At 50.2% G+C, this 16,037-nt stretch overlaps 2 protein-coding genes across 2 annotated transcripts; both read right to left on the bottom strand.

The window, feature by feature from the left end:
• Positions 1 to 3,093: 3,093 nt before the first annotated feature.
• On the bottom strand, positions 3,094 to 5,524 carry LOC147110236 (ferritin heavy chain B-like). Its single transcript, XM_086004135.1, has 4 exons — positions 5,405 to 5,524; positions 4,173 to 4,319; positions 3,805 to 3,930; positions 3,094 to 3,426 (listed from the first exon to the last, which is right to left on the bottom strand). The coding sequence occupies exons 1-4, from the start codon at positions 5,504 to 5,506 to the stop codon at positions 3,271 to 3,273; spliced, it is 531 nt and encodes a 176-aa protein (XP_085860261.1). The 5' UTR covers positions 5,507 to 5,524; the 3' UTR covers positions 3,094 to 3,270.
• Positions 5,525 to 9,413: 3,889 nt separating this feature from the next.
• LOC147110235 (ferritin heavy chain A-like) lies at positions 9,414 to 12,247 on the bottom strand. Its single transcript, XM_086004134.1, has 4 exons — positions 12,075 to 12,247; positions 10,596 to 10,742; positions 10,089 to 10,214; positions 9,414 to 9,740 (listed from the first exon to the last, which is right to left on the bottom strand). Exons 1-4 carry the CDS (start codon positions 12,192 to 12,194, stop codon positions 9,588 to 9,590), a joined length of 546 nt encoding a protein of 181 aa, XP_085860260.1. The 5' UTR covers positions 12,195 to 12,247; the 3' UTR covers positions 9,414 to 9,587.
• Between the last annotated feature and the right edge of the window lie 3,790 nt (positions 12,248 to 16,037).

Raw genomic sequence — 16,037 nt, 5'->3', positions numbered from 1 at the left:
CGGTGGTCGTAAAAGGCGCTATAGAAATGCAAGTCTTTCTTTTCCCTAGTCTCATTCTTTTGTATTTTCCCACATTAAATGCCATTTTCCACCCACCTATCCCGATCCCTTTGTATTTGTAGGTCCGCCTCACCCCCATTATTAGATTCATGCCAGCTTTAAATGATGGTTAACTGTGTATGTGTGTTTTTTGTAATGTTTTAAATATGACCTTTTGCACGAGTACATTCCATGTATTTGACATGTACTGGGGTAAGTCTGGTCTATCCGCCGGGGAAAGGATGTTTGAGTTAAGCTGACGGGATTGGGGGGATTGCAGGAAGAGAGAGGCAATCACTGTGTGTACTCTTTTTGAGCAACCCATAAACAAAGAGACTAACTAAACTCAAAACATTAAGTGAAACTTAACAAATTAAGTTGAAATTTGGTTGCTGGGTGATGAATCACTCCAGTCCCCACGGGGCCCACCGGTCGCAGGAGGCCTCGAGCGTGCCGGGTTCACCGCGTGCTCCATCTCCAAGGACACCCGGGCACGAACGTGGCCACGGAAGAGCGGCAGTCAGTCGGCCGAACGACCCTCTGCTGCCTGGACCCAGTTGCTGGCAATCACTGTGTGTAGTGTTGGTTGTGTAGACTTTGTCCCACTGATGTGAAGAGACTATCTGTTATAGACTTGTTTTAGTGATTAATCTCTCTTGATGTTTGACTGTCGAGAAGGAAAGTACAAATGGAAAGAGGCGAGGAGACTGGTGAATCTTCTCTGGTGGAACAGGAAGTCCAGTAAATCATTCTGAGATGAGAGTTACTGAGGTTTCCCTCAATCTGGTCAGGGAAGGACGGTGCTGGGGTTCCATGGATACCTTGTGTTCCTGTTTGGACCACAACACTGTGGGATCAACAGGAAGGAACAGGCTAAGAAAGCACATCAAAGGTCTAACACTATTGAATGAAAGATGAAGTAAGGAAAAGTGGGACTAGTGGACTGACACACGTGTTCATGTGATACAGGTATGTTGAGAATAACCTCAGATTTTCACCCAAGGTCAAAACTCAGATAAAGCTCTAACACTGTGACCACGTCTCTAATTGTTTATCCTATAGTTACCTTGCTCTATTCTCCAACTCTCCATTAGGCTTAGAAGTGGCAGCTTTAGCCATAGGAACCTAGTGCAGTGTGGTTCTAAGCCAATGGGACTCCATGAAGAGAGTATTGTTCTTCACCCCCTCCCCACCAACAGAAATGATCTTCACCAAGAAAAGAATCCCATAAAGGCCAGTTGGAACTCCCAGATTTGAATTAGGATAATTCTACTAGACTAGATTGGGTGTTTAACCAAATTGTCTGCAACTTAAAACATCAAATGAAACTTAAAATTTGGTTGCTGGGGTCGATGATGCATTCCAGTCGCTGCGGTGCCTACCCGTCACAGAAGGGCTCGAGCATGCTGGCCGACACCGCGTGCACCATCTCCAGGGAGAACCAGGCGCAAACATGGCCACGGAAGACAGACAGGCAATCGGGCCGAACGACACTCAACCGCCCGCTGCTTGGACCAGTTAATGGCCTTTTTGGGAAGGCCCAGGAGCAGTCCTCCGAGAAGGTCCTCTCATCTGCCTGCTCCCTCCACACTGGGTGACCGAAGATCAGGAGCGTGGGACTGAAGTGCAACCCAAAATTGAGCAGCTCCTTTCACATAATGAATGAAAGGAGGACTGCCACCTCACATTCTGTGTAAACACAGCCCAGTGTACTCTTTTAGTTTGGACCAACAACAAATTTGACTGTAAATTAACAAAAGTTCAACTGAAACATAAATCAAATTAAAATTTGGTTTTCCGGGTTGACGAGGCACTCCAGTCCCCGCGGCGCCCACCGGTCGCGGAAATACTCAAGCGTGCCGGCGGACACCGCGTGCTCCATCTCCAGGGCCACCCGGGCGCGAACATGGCCGCGGAAGAGAGGCAGGCAATCCGGCTGAACGACCCCCCGGACCAATTGATTGCTTTTTTTAGCCAGGCCCACAAGGGTGACCGTAGATCAGGAGCGTGGGACTGAAGTGCAACCAAAAATCAAGGAGCAGCCTCTTCAGGTAATGAAAAGAGGGGCTGCAACCTCTCACATTCTATGTAAACGTGAAACACGGACTCCTCCAGGCCGCAAAAAATGCAGGCGGCCTGGGAGTCCGTGAACCTATTTAAAACCATATTGCACGGGACCGCTCCGTGCAACACCCTCCAGGCCAAGTCCCCGATGGAACAAGGGAGGACTCCCGCGTAGAGAGCCCTCCATTGGGGACCTCCGCCACCGCCGGTCAGCAAGACGCCACGCCAAGGCGTGTCCGGACGGCAGACGCAGACGGCAAAGTGGTGTCTGCGCAGGAGCAGCCCGTACAGAAAACTCCTCCGCACGGAATGAAAAGGCACGGAGGATCTTTCCTCGAGACGGCGCAAGTTGTGAGGAGCCGGTTTCCGAGGGGAGTTTCGGGGCCGGGCGCCGATTAGGAACTCCGTCTGAACGGGGGCAAGCTCGGACGGGATCGCCCCACGTGCTCAAGCCGCCTCGATACACCTAGTGAAGCCGGGGCCCAGTGCCACTTTCACCGACTCAATGGCTTGGACCACGAGCCGGACGTTGGCCCAGGACCGGCGCCGCGCCAGCTCCTCCGGCGCCATCCAGCCCGCTCCTCCGCCATCGAGCAGATCCCTGACTCTGGTCACCTTGCCAGGCACAGCCCTGCGCTCCGCCAGCCACCCGAACCCACGGTCGTGGAGGTGCGGATTCCTGAGCAACGGCTCCCGAAGGAGAGCCGCTGCTCCCGAGGGGGAGGGGGGGGGGGGGGGGGAAGAAAAGAGCTCCGCCTGGAAGCGACGTAGTTCCAAACCCATAGCAGTTCCTGGTAGAAGACAGGCAGCTCCCGCAGGCTGGCACGCATGCCGCCCACTTTCACAAACAGGAGCTGCGTGGCGTAATTGAGGCCGTGCAGCTGGTGGAAGAAATACGTCGCCAACGCACACCATCTCAGAGGACACAGCCCAGCGTAGCTCTTGTCTGAAGACAACCAAATGTTATCAGAAAATAAGCAACCACTCAAATTTACAAGGAGACAAAATCCAGTCCAATGTTGGACAGTTTATTTACAGTTAGTGACAGTTGATATTACAGAGCCCAGGTCTCACAGCTCTTTGTACAAAGTCACACAACCCATCATTCCCTGAAGGACAGGGTCTCCCACACAATTATATAAACACGAGTACTGAACACAATAAGCTTCAGTCACTCTCCCCCAGGGTGTGCTTGTCAAACAAGTACTCTCCCATGCCATTCTCAGGGGCTCCCAGTCTCTTCAAGTTGGTGATGTGATCTCCAAGCTTCTTGATTATCTTAACTTGCTCATCCAAGTAGTGGGTCTCCAGGAAGTCACACAACTGAAAAGAAACAAAGTGAAACTAGTTATGGCCAGTAGCAGATATCAAGGAACATCCAAGCTCCTCCCACTTCCTCTAGAGTTGGGATTTTAATCCTCTTGGACTGGAGGATAGTCAAGTGGTGTAATTGAGATGATGTAAATTTGCTCAAATGATCTAGTAATTCCTGTACAATAGATGCTTAGATCCTGGAACCACTGCGACACACTTATTCTCAATGTCCACATAAGGCCAACTGTCCCATCCTCACCCCAACCCCCTTAAGAACCCAGGAGACACCTCAACACAAAGCGATTGGGCATTTAGATTCTTGAATCGGCTCAAGGACAGCAAGGTTCCACCACCTCCAACATACCCAAAAACCCACCAAGAACTTACATGAGGGTCAGTGCTCCCAGTGGAGAGTTTGTGCAGATCCAGCAGACTCTGGTTGACATTCTTCTCCATCTGCAGAGCTCTCTGCATCACCTCCAGACCATTGCTCCACTCATCCTGCTCTGGTTTCTGAAGGTGAAAGTCACAGTTCACTTACAATGAATTAAACAAAAAAGACACAAGACAGCACAAGGAAAACAGGGGTGAAAAGCAGCCAGAAATCCATGTTACCATGAACCAATGTGTCACAGGAATATAGAATGACAGTATTAAGCCACCAGAACCATGGATTCAAATTGGAACTAATTGCTTTAGAAAGTATTGGAAACAAGGGGAACCCAACAGAAGGCCACTCATTTATTGAATCCAACCTTGACGTCCTCCAAGATGATTCGGCCTCCACGCCGATTCTGGAATTTCATCAATTTCTCAGCATCCTCGTGTTTCTCATGTGACTGCTCCTTGAGGAACTCTGCAAAGTGACGCAGGGCAACATCATCCCGGTCAAAGTAATAGGACTGTGGAGAGAATTTTAAACAGCTTCATCAGACCTAGATCTTCATATACAATGCAAGATTATATTTACCCCTAGTTAGCTAGTGAGTTCTTAATCTTGCAAAAATAGATAGAACCATAGAAGATAGGAGCAGTAGTAGGCCATTCGGCCCCTTGAGCCTGTTCCAACGTTTAGTGAGATCATGGCTGATCATCCAAACAAGTACCCTGTCCCTGGCTTCTCCCTTGATCCTGAAGATACCATTGGTTAACTAGCAAAATGCAATTCACTTCACTAATCTGAACATGTTGGCCAGCTTCTCCTCCCAAGAACCAGGATGAAACAGTCAACCAACAAATAAAAACTATAAACTACAGTTCAGGATTATATTTCATGACCAGTCAAACTAAACTCTACTGCTGGATAAGTAGTCCCTCCTCTATTTCCTGTCATTCAGATGAGATGTTAAACAGAGGCCCTGTCTGTCCTCAGGTGGATGTGAAAGATCTCAAGGCACTACTTCAGAGAACAGGGGAGTTCTCTCCAGATTCCCAGGCCAATATTTATCCCTCAACCAAAACAGATGATCTGATGACTCATTGTTTGTGCAAGCTTACTGTGCACAAATTGGCTGCTGCATTTCCCACATAACAGGTGACTTCATTGACTACCTCCCAAAGTGCCTTGTAGCCAAAGAGATCTAGGCACAGTGAACAAGGCTTCAACACCAGAATTCCCAGAACTTCACTTCCAGTTAAAGAGAAAGCTAGTGAGGACCTGCCATCATGTCACTCACTACAGTCACCCCACTGAAACTGAACTTTGTTTCATATCAACAAGCACCAACAGTCACTTGACCAGGTTTGTGCTCTTCTGTTACAAACTCAGGCAGCAGCTGAGCTAGTTCCATATATTAAACCTGCTCAACAGAGTGCAGCTGCTACAAGGAGCAGGCCATCAACACAACAAGCTCACCCTGAAGTACTCACTGCTCAAAGATTGCTTCCCCAGGTAAGGAAGTCAAGAGAAATATAGTTGAAAGCCAGTTCATGGAACTACAGAATGTCCAGCTTTTAAGAATACAGCAACAAGGAATACAAGACTCACCATGGAAAGATAAACATAGGAGGAATAGAGCTCCATGTTGATCTGCTTGTTGACAGCATCCTCACAGTCCTTGTGGTAGTTCTGACGCACTTGGGAGGCCATCTTCACTATTTCCTGTTATACTATTACTGCTCACTAGCACCTAGAAAGTTCAAAAACTAACCCTTTCTAACTCAAGCTCTTGTATTTATACTACTGGGACAGCCTGCATTCAAACAAGGAATGATTGACAATCCCTGAGAGCCAATCAGGAATCTTTCCTGAATCCAGGCACCAATTAACAAAGGAGAGGGTGTGTGGGGGAGGAGGGGGTGAGACCCAGAGCCAATCAGAGCTATGGAAAACCGGCAGGTTTGGGAGATCAGTCTCGGTGATGTCATTGCTTTTGGGTTCCTTGACCTTCTTCAAATCGGAAAGTCTCTCGTTGTTTGATGCTCTCATTTGAATTAAATGACAATTTGCTGCTTTCCAAAAGCTCAAGGTGCTGAGAATCATCCTTCGCTATCGATGAATTTTCCTACAATTGTTCCTTCATCGTCGCTGGGTCAAAATCCTGGAACTCACTGCCTAACAGCATTGTGGGAGTACCTTCACCGCACGGAGTTCAAGAAGGCGGCTCACCCCCACCTTCTCCAGTGCGACTCGCGCCGAGCAATACATTCTGGCCGTTGACAGCGACGCCCACATCCCGTGAATTAATATTCTAAAAATGGAATCAATTGATTGGAAACATCTTTGTGTGTTATGGAACATACACCAGAGTATTATTCATTTCACATTTTCAGATTCTGTAGAACCGGGACCCATGAGGCTTGACTTTCCATTAAATATTTCTCCCCATCACACAATCCCTTCGAATGTAAAGACAGAAATTTCTCTTCCAGAAAAACAGGCATGTTCCCGATGGCGGGGAGTCCAGAACCAGGGGTCACAGTCTAAGGATAAGTGGGAAGCCATTTAGGACTGAGATGAGGAGGAATTTCTTCACCCAGAGAGTGGTGAACCTGTGACATTCTCTGCCACACAGGGCAGTTGAGGAAAATTCATTAAATATATTCAAGAAGGATTTGAATATATTTCTTGAGGCTAAAGGGATCAAGGGATATGGGGAGAAAGCAGGGACAGGGTACTGAATTTGGATGATCAGCCATGATCTCATTAAATGGCTGAACAGGCTCGAGTTGCCGAATGGCCGACTGATGCTCCAATCTTCTATGTTTCTCTGTGTATTTTCTAGCCCGTCACTCGGGGAGCTGCTACCAGGGCTGTGCTTCTTTGTAGTCAGACTGTAGGAAATGTATCGGCACGGAGCGGGGTGAACGTCGACCTCATAGATTTTGTGAGATGCAAACAGTTACCATTAGTGCCGTTCTGACCTCAGTGCGGGGAGTGCTTGCAGCCGAACCGCACCCGAGTTCAACGTGTTAAATTGGTATCGAACCTCGGTTAGACTACACTTGGAGTACTGTGCACGGTTCTGGTCTCCATAGAATCATAGAATAGCGCAGCACAGAAGGAGGCCATTCGGCCCATCGAGTCTGTCCCGGCTCGTTCAAAGAGCAATCCAGTTAGTCCCACTCCCCCGCTCTTTCCCCAGGAACCTGGAATTTTTTCTACTTCAAGTATTTATCCAATTCCCTTTTGAAGGCCACTATTGAATCTGTATCCACCGCCCCATCAGGCAGCGCATTCCCAATCCTAACCACTCCTTGTGTAACAAAGTTTTTCCTCCTGTCGCCTCTGGTTCTTTTGCTAATCATCTTAAATCTGTGTCCTCTGGTTATCGACCCTTCAGCCATTGGAAACAGTTTCTCTTTATTTACTCTATCGAAACCCTTCATGATTTTAAACACCTCTATCAAATCTCCTCTTAGCCTTCTCTGCTCTGAGGAGAATATTACAAAAAGGATATAGAGGCACTGGAGGAGGTGGAAATTTGATTTACAAGGATGATAGCAGAACTGAGAGGTTATATCGGTCAGGAATGACTGAACAGGCTGGGGCTCTTTTCTCTAGAAATAAGAGGGCTGAAGGGTGACCTAACAGAGGTCTTTAAAATGATGAAGGTGTTTTGATAAGGTAGATGGAAAGAAAATGCTTTCACTTGTGGTCTTTTGTGGTTGCACAATTTATCTGCAGCTTAAGAAAATGTCAAGTAAAGTTTATCAACTTAAATTAAAGTAACATCAGCCAGGGATCAGTTGTCCCTCCTTTTGGTTGTACAATTTATCTGCAAATTTAAGGAAAACGTCAAATAAGGCTTATCAACTTAGATTAGAATGATACCGGCCGGGGTGACGATGCACTCCAGTCCCCGCGGCGCCCACCGGTCTCGGAAGGCCTCGAGCGTGCCGGCGGACACCGCGTGCTCCATCTCCAGGGCCACACGGGCGCGAACATAGCCGCGGAACAGAGGCAGGCAATGCTTTCGCTTGTGGGGGAGTCCAGAACTCGGCCATAAATATAAGATAGTCACTAATAAATCTAACAGGGGATTCAGGAGCAACTTCTTCAGTGGTTAGAATGTGGAACTCGTTACCACATGGAGTAGTTGAGGCGAAGAGCAGAGATGCATTTAAGGGGAAGTTTGCTAAAAAAGGAATAGAAGAATATGCCGATCGGATTAGATGAAGAAGGGCAGGAGGAGGCTCGTGTGGAGCATAAACACCGGCACGGAGCAGTCGGGCCGAATGGCCTGTTTCTGTGCTGTAAATTCAATGTAATTCTTAAAACTTGGGCGCCTGTAAAGTTTTTCACATCGAGTGAGCTGAAGACTTTGTTTTGTCTGAAACATGAAGCCGTCAAACTCAGCCCGACTCGTAGAATTGTGGCTCATCGTCGTGTGAAATGTGGGGTCTCCGATACCCCAGAAATGCCTCAGAGATGCAAAGACATCAACTTGGAATGGCTGAAGATGGCAATTTCATTGCAGCCGGTGCAGTTCTCAGCTAAGTTCCTAAATTAGCGTGTAAACACTGGCGTGTTGCAGCTTCAGCATCAACAGTTGAATCTATGCCTGGGGGTGAAGGACACAAATGGAGATGCAGTAGGATTTGGAAAGGATGATTGCTATTTGGTATGAACTGCACAATGGGCCTGAATACCAATCAATACATTTATGGAGGAGCTGCTGGTATTGGGTTTATACATTGATGGAACAGGCAGGGAGGGGGGAAAAAGAGTTTCAGGAAAAGTATCTATTTAACTTGGGGGTTGTACTTTGTTCATTTAATGAAATACATTTACTCCTTCCAGAAGGATTATATTTTGTGGGAATACAATTCCACATGGATTCCTCATCCTTCAATACCTTACCCAAGACCATGAGTGTTGGCAGGTTGGTCAACCATGGTGGGGGAGGAGAGGGGTCCCAGAACAAAGCCCAATAGGGTATTCACACTTTCCTAGTAAGATATCTTTGGAATTCTCTACCCCAGAGCACTGTGGATGCTGAATCATTGCCCTTCGTTTGCAACACAAGATTGAAGTATTTGCAAGAAATACCTACAATTGAAAGGAGATCTTTCAACCTGTGTCTGAATATCCAAGTTAAATATAGTCAAATTACAGCAGCAAAAAAAAAATTCATATGACTGTTCCCATTGGCAGAAGGTTCAAGAACCAGAGGCCACCAATTGAAGGTGATTGACAGGAGGCCCAAAGGCAACCTGAGGAAAAACATTTTTATGCAGGGAGTGGTTAGGATCTAGAATGCACTACCCGAGGGTGGTGGAGGCTGATTCAATCGTGGCTTTCAAAAGGGAACTAGAAAATACCAGAAAGAAAAAAATTGCAGGACTACAGGAAGAAAGGGTGGGGGAGTGGGATGAGCTGAAATGCTCCTGCAGAGAGCCGTACGGGCTCAACGGGCCGAATGGCCTCCTGTGCTATAACCATTCTATGACCGAATCCCATGACAACATTGCTGCACAGCCTAGTGTAATACTGGAAATGTCACCAAGTTATGCTAACTGGAACAAAAACTACTAAAATTTACAAAGAGTCAAAATCCAGTCCAATATTGAACAGTTTATTTACAGTTAGTGACATTTCACATTAAGAGCCCAGGTCTCAGCTCTTGTACAAAGTCACAAGCCATCATTCCCTACAGGACAGGAGTCTCGCACACAATTATAAATACAAATACTAAACACAATAGGCTTCATCCCTGCAGTCACTTCAGTCACTCTTCCGCCAGGCTGTGTTTGTCAAACAGGTACTCTCCCATGCCATTCTCAGGGGCTCCCAGTCTCTTCAAGTTGGTGATGTGATCGCCAAGTTTCTTGATCATCTTCACTTGCTCATCCAAGTAGTGGGTCTCCAGGAAGTCACACAACTGGAAAAAGAGGGAAACTAGTTATGTCCAGCAGCAGATTTGAAGGAACATCCTCGCTTTCCCCTGAGTGTTTAATCCTCTTGGACTGCAGGACAGTCTAGTGGTGCAATTGAGATTAATGGAATTACTGCATCATTAGATTAAACTTCCTGCACAATAGGGGCATAGATCCTAGAATCACTGGGACACATTTACTAGTCAATGTCCACAGTAGGCCAAGCTCCCACCAATCAAAAACCTAAGAAGCACCAACACAAAAGCTATTGGGCATGGAGATCTTTTGAATAGGCTCAAGGTTCCACCACCTCCAATTTAACAAATGCCCACATTACAGCATCAAGAACTTACATGAGCGTCAGTCCTCTCAGTGGAGAGTTTGTGCAGATCCAGCAGACTCTGGTTGACATTCTTCTCCAGCTGCAGAGCACTCTGCATCGCCTCCAGACCATTGCTCCACTCATCCTGCGCTGGTTTCTGGAAAGGGAAATACAGACAGTTCACTGTACAATGGATTAAACAAACTAGTATTGAAGGAAATTAGGGGTGCAAATGTCTACTCTTACCATGAATCAATGTGTTAGAAGAAAATAGAACTACTGCATTAAGCCAACACAACTACCGGAGTCAAATAACAGATGTATTTAAGGGGAAGCTAGATATGTACTAGGGAGAGGTGTATAAAAGGATATGCAGATAGGGTTAGATGACACACGGTGGGAACTGGTTCGTGGAGTATAAACTCTGTCATGGACCCACTTGGCCTGTTATAAATTGGAACCAATTGCTTTAGAAAGTATTTGAAACAATCAGTCCGAGGGGATCCAGACAGAAGGTCACTCGTTTATTGAGCCAAACCTTGATGTCCGCCAAGATGATTCGGCCTCCACGCCGATTCTGGAATTTCATCAGTTTCTCCGCGTGCTCCAGTTCCTCGTGTGACTGCTCCTTGAAGAACTCGGCAAAGTGACGCAGGGCAACATCATCCCGGTCAAAGTAATAGGACTATGGAGAGATCAGAAAAGTCGTTGTGTATCTCATAGCAGACCTATCATGGTTATTGTACATAAAGCCAACCTGGATTTCACTTTCTTTCAAAGGGTTCAAGCCTCACTGAACTTGTTGTACATTAGCACAGGCCTACTTACTTCACTAACCTGGTAGAGTGGACAGTCTGACCCCTAGCAATAGGGAAACTGGCCAATGGAAATGGCAAAAAAAAGACACAACATGAGCAAACTCAAGTGCATGAACTGCCTGAAAAGGGTGGTGGGAGCAGATTAAATAGTAACTTACAATTATTGGCCCAGAGCTATTGCCAAGGGGCATTAGAAGCAAACCCATTAAAGTCTAGTCACAGTGCACAGTTCATGTAGTACATCAAAGAGGAGACACTGGTCTGAGTCTTACTGGCTACATTCATCCCATGGAACTAAAATTACCACAAGCAGCATTAATTTGGCACCTTCAACACTAATCAAGGCATTTCACAGGAGAACCAGATACCAAGGAATAAAGGTTCATAAGCCTTCAGAATTTGAAGTGCTTGGTCAAGGTCAAGAAGTAGGAAAGCAGAGGAGTTAAGGGAGAGTTCCCCTGAGTAGGGTCAAAGTGGCTGAAGGATTTACCACCATTAAAGCAAAGGGAGTTAGAGAAAAGACAGAAGGGCACAAACTGATACTTAAAACTAGGAGATTAAGAATATTAGGAACAGGAGTAGGCCATTCAGCCACTCAAGCCTGCTCCACCATTCAATTTGATCATGGCTGACCTGTAGCTTTACTCCATCCCCCTCGAGACCCTTACCCAACAAAACCATCTGTCTTGAAAGCTCCAATTGTCCCAGCATCCACAGCTAGGAGGTGGGGGGAGGAGAAAGCAGGTAAAGAAAGTGTTCCAGATTTCCACCACCCTTGTGAAAAAGTACCTCCTGACTTCCCTCCTAAATGGGCTACTTCTAATTTTAAGATTACATCCCCTCATTGCAAAAGCAAAGTAGGGAAAGGCCATGGAGTGATTTAGAAGTGAGGATAACAATTCTGATTTACACACTTTGAATGCAGAGTGTATTCCAAATATAAACTTCAACACCACACTCACAAGAGCCCAGGAAAGAGAGAGTCATTAAGATACTCAGAATATGGTTCAGTTACTGCAAGGACCAGAGAGGCAGTTTTTTAATTAATGCACAAGATGATCAATTGCATTATATTAATTATAGCTTTAAAAATGAATTTACTGTGCATAGATTGAGGGGTGGGCTAGATACAGCACAGAATTTAGTAAAGTCACATTACATAGACTCCACTATGAAGTGGTCAGAAATACAAGACTCACCATGGAGAGATAAACATAGGAGGAATAGAGCTCCATGTTGATCTGCTTGTTGACAGCATCCTCACAGTCCTTGTGGTAGTTCTGACGCACTTGAGAAGCCATCCTAATTATTATTATCATTTATTGCTAAATCTAAACTTTGTTGAAGTAAGAAGCTGGGATTTAACCAACCCCCCAAACTCCTAGTATTTATACTGCTGGATAATCCAGGGCGTGGCCGCCTAGGTGATGAGTGACATTCCTCAATACCCAATCAGAAGTGGCAGCCTCTCAGAGCACCAATCAAGTAAAGGGAGGAGGGGAGATGACGCCCAGAGCCAATCAGAACTTTGAAAGGGGGTCGTCCGGCCGGATTGCCTCCCTCTCTTCCGTGGCCATGTTCGCGCCCGGGTGGCCCTGGAGCTGGAGCACGCGGTGTCCGCCGGCGCGCTCGATCACTTTCGTGACCGGTGGGCGCCGCGGGGACTGGAGTGCATAATTGGGCTGGAGAACCAAATTTTAATTTGATTATTAAGGTTTATTTGGAGTTTTATTGGTTTATTTACAGTTTTATAGTTTATTTACAGTTTTTATTTGTCTAAATTTATGGGTTTACAAAAAGAGGATCAGAACTTTGAAAAATGAGTGTCATTGGCTGACAAGGCAATAAGGACCCCAAGGGAAGGGGACAGTAGCCTAGTGGTAAATTTAGTGAACCAGTAATCCAGAGGCCTGAATCATTCTCTGGCTTGCTCTGAGTGCTGCAGGTTGTCTCTGCCTTCCTCTGAGCTGCAGGTGGAGAGAAGAGCGTGGTGGCCTCCTGACCAGACAGGGAGGAGAAGGAGAAGCACCAGTCCACCAACAGCCAGACCATCTACAACTGAGGTGCCTGGAGGGAGAGGAGGAGAGGAAAGGCCTCCATCTCAGGAGAGGGAGAGAGGGGAGAGGAACACCAGCCAACTTCTACTTGGAAGGAGGGGAGGAGCTGCATCGTTACTTCCAACATCTGTAGGTGGGTGTCTTTTTTGGGCATTCCCCAAAAGACTGTGTATTCTAGGCGGGGGGAGGAAAGAAGACGGGCCGGAAAGCCTGGCCTGGGTCGGCTGGAGCTGCCCAGGTGAAGCCTCTTACTCGCTTACCTGCATCGAGAAGACCTGGTGTGGGGCTGAGCCTGGGCTTTTTCCAGCCTACCCAGGCGAAGACATCTTCTCCCCCTGCCCGAAGATCATCTTCATAGACTTTGTTACCATCGGGGAGTGCACCCCTGCTGACACCCACCCACCAAATACCACCTAGAGTGGTGACCCTGCCTTTGCGGGCCCCCCCCTCCTTCCCACCCACCCCCTCTCTCTCTCTCCTAATCCCTCTCTTTTGTCTCTCTCAAAGGGCACCTCCCTTAAAATCACCAATAGCCACTTTGAGCAGAGAGGAGGAGGCCCCTCTCCCAATCATTCCATCAAGGGGAGAGGCGGGCCATTGGCTTTAAACTCCCTCTGCTCGGTGGCAGACCTTACATTTTTACTGAGGCCACTTAATACCACACGGCCTGTGACTTGGGGTGTGTGTAGCTCCCAAAAAATCACCGCAGTATGGCTTCGACGTCTTCGGCGGTGACGGGGCCAGCGAGAACGTATGCGGCGGTGACGGCCAAAGCCGCGGCTGCTCCCGCTCCTTCCGCTGCCCTGTCACCGTTCCGACTTATTACGAAGAAGCTCGGGGTGAAGAGCTACACTCACCCCAACATGACTATCGAGGAATGTGTGAAGGCGATGGCTGGGGTTGTCGGCCCTTCAGCCATCCTCGCCGCCTCGAGGATGTATGGGAAGGCTGTGTTCTTCCTGGAGCCCGAGCGGGCGGTGGCCCTGGCCATCGCCCAGGGGCTCACCGTGGGCGGGACCATCCTGCCGGTGGACCCTCTTGAGGCCACCGCGCAGAGGGTCGTGTTGTCTAACGTCCCGCCCTTCATCTCCGGTGAGCTCCTCCTCCCCCACTTGCACCAACTTGGGGAGGTGAGGTCGGGGATTACGCCGATCCCGCTCGGATTCCGGGAACCCAGCCTTCGCCATGTCTTCTCCTTCCGGCGCCAGGCCTTTATCCAGCTGGTGCGGGAGGGGGAGACGGACGGGGCTTTCACGGTCCTCCACGGGGGGACCTCGTACCGCGTCTTCTGGACGACGGACGGCGTGCGGTGCCACGCCTGTAGGGAGGTGGGGCACGTGTGCAAAAACTGCCCCGCCTCCAAGGCCGCCAAGTCATCTGCCGTGGCCAAGGCTGGCGCCGCCGCCGCTCCTCTCTCCGGGTCTAGCCGCGCCCCCGCTCGATCCAACGCTACCGGGGCGCGGTCGTCGTCGGAGGTCGATGCCATCCTGGCCTCCGGCGGGGGGGAGGAGGGAGGTCCCGTCCGAAAGAAGGCGCGGGACAAGACGCGAAACCGTGGGGTGGGTCCCCCCGCGGAGGGCGTCCCCCACAACATGGAGCCCCTGACGCCGGAGAGCGTCGCCGCGCTGATCGCGGAGTGCGGAGGGGGGGGGGCCCTCGTGGCCGAGCCTGTGGCCGCGACCGCCGAGGCGGTAATGCCAGAACCCGCGGCCGGGCTCGGGCCCGGGGGACCCAAAGAACTCGCTCCTCCAGAAGGAGCAGGGGAGGCCCCTGAAGAAATGGAGGCCTCCCTTTACCCCTCCGCGCTTAAAAGAAGGCGCGACCCCCTGGATGAGGAGGAGGACCGGGAGGAGGAAGGTCCCTCCGGTCAGGGGGAGTCGTCGCCCGCCGCGGGCGCTGCGCCCCACCCCACCGCTAACACCATTACGGGCGAACGGCAGGGGTCGCCTGTCCCTGAGGAGGCTGAGGCAGAAGCGTCTGCCCAGCTCGTGCCTCCCGGGGATGGGGACGAGACCCTGCCCGTGGGGGGGGTCGCGGAACAACCCGCGGCGGGTATTCATCCAGTACTGGTGGCATTGCCCCTCGACGGGTCGGGCGGCCAGGGGACCGGGTCGGGCGGGTCGTCTGAGGACGAGCCCGCCCAGAGCGACCCGGATTTTTCCCAGGTGCTGCTCGACCTCGTCGAGGTGTGTCAAAAATTCACCCCGTCTGCTGGGTCAGAGGCCGGTGGCGTCGCAGAGGAGGGCCCTCGGTCTGTGTCTCCGGCGCCGGGCGACTTGGAGGAAGCCCGGTTTTTGTATTCTCCGATCTCTCCGGCCTCTCCGGTCGTTCCGGCGCCTGGGGCGGAGGGGGTCTCCGAACCGCCGCCGCCTGCTGGCCCGGCCCCCCTAGAGGAGCCCGGGGGGGAATCCTCCGCTACCGATCCTGGGGGTGGGATCCGGGCGGAGGCGGGGCCGGCTGTCGCGGCCGGGCCGCCCGATGCGCATTGCGTGGTGGACGGTTCGGCCGCCGGTGGCGACCCCCCGGAGGAGGACGGGGACTCGGTGGTGGGGGCGGAGGTGGACTTAGAGTCCGTCGCCGACGAGGCGATGGATGACCTCGCGCCCCTCGCCGGGACCCCCCTCGTTCTCATTCCCATCAGGGAGCTCCGGGAATTTGTGGCCACGAGCCAGGGTCGCCGCAGGACCCAGCAGGCCCTCGACAGATGGTCGGGGCTGGCGCTGCTCATCGGGTCGGCCCGCGTCGCCTACAAGACCATGGGTGCGGACGCGGGCGTGAGCCCGTCCGAGCTGTGTCGGTTCCGGGCATTCCTCACCGGGCTGCTAAGGGAGTGGCGGTCGGCTAGCGGCCGCCCTCCCTTCCCCCGTTAGGTTTAAGTAGGGGTTGGTTGTGCTTCTGAAATGAAGATAACCATAGCCAGCCTCAACGTCAATGGCAGCAGGGAGGCTAGCCGCAGGTTTAATAACTTTTCGGTCCTTCGGGACGGGAAGTATGCGGTGTGCTTCCTGCAAGAAACCCACACCGTTCCGGGAGACGAGGCCACGTGGCTCCTGGAGTGGCAAGGAGGGGTCAACATGAGTCACCTCTCCAATGTTTCCAGTGGGG

Source organism: Somniosus microcephalus, chromosome 12 (assembly GCF_052327205.1).
Source record: "Somniosus microcephalus isolate GS21.2 chromosome 12, FLI_Smic_1.0, whole genome shotgun sequence".
Classification (NCBI taxonomy): domain Eukaryota; kingdom Metazoa; phylum Chordata; class Chondrichthyes; order Squaliformes; family Somniosidae; genus Somniosus; species Somniosus microcephalus.
The sequence above is the reverse complement of the archived record's forward strand: the minus strand, read 5'-3'. Positions and strand labels throughout refer to the sequence as shown.

Excerpts from the sequence above, each read along its gene's own strand:
- LOC147110236 (XM_086004135.1), bottom strand. The coding sequence starts at position 5,506 with ATGGCCTCCCAAGTGCGTCAGAACTACCACAAGGACTGTGAGGATGCT. Across the intron at positions 4,320-5,404 it reads CCTATGTTTATCTTTCCATG|TCCTATTACTTTGACCGGGA; the intron begins GTGAGTCTTGTA and ends TTCTCTCCACAG. Across the intron at positions 3,931-4,172 it reads TCATCTTGGAGGACGTCAAG|AAACCAGAGCAGGATGAGTG; the intron begins GTTGGATTCAAT and ends TTTCACCTTCAG.
- LOC147110235 (XM_086004134.1), bottom strand. The coding sequence starts at position 12,194 with ATGATAATAATAATTAGGATGGCTTCTCAAGTGCGTCAGAACTACCAC. Across the intron at positions 10,743-12,074 it reads CCTATGTTTATCTCTCCATG|TCCTATTACTTTGACCGGGA; the intron begins GTGAGTCTTGTA and ends ATCTCTCCATAG. Across the intron at positions 9,741-10,088 it reads CTGAGAGGACTGACGCTCAT|TTGTGTGACTTCCTGGAGAC; the intron begins GTAAGTTCTTGA and ends CTCTTTTTCCAG.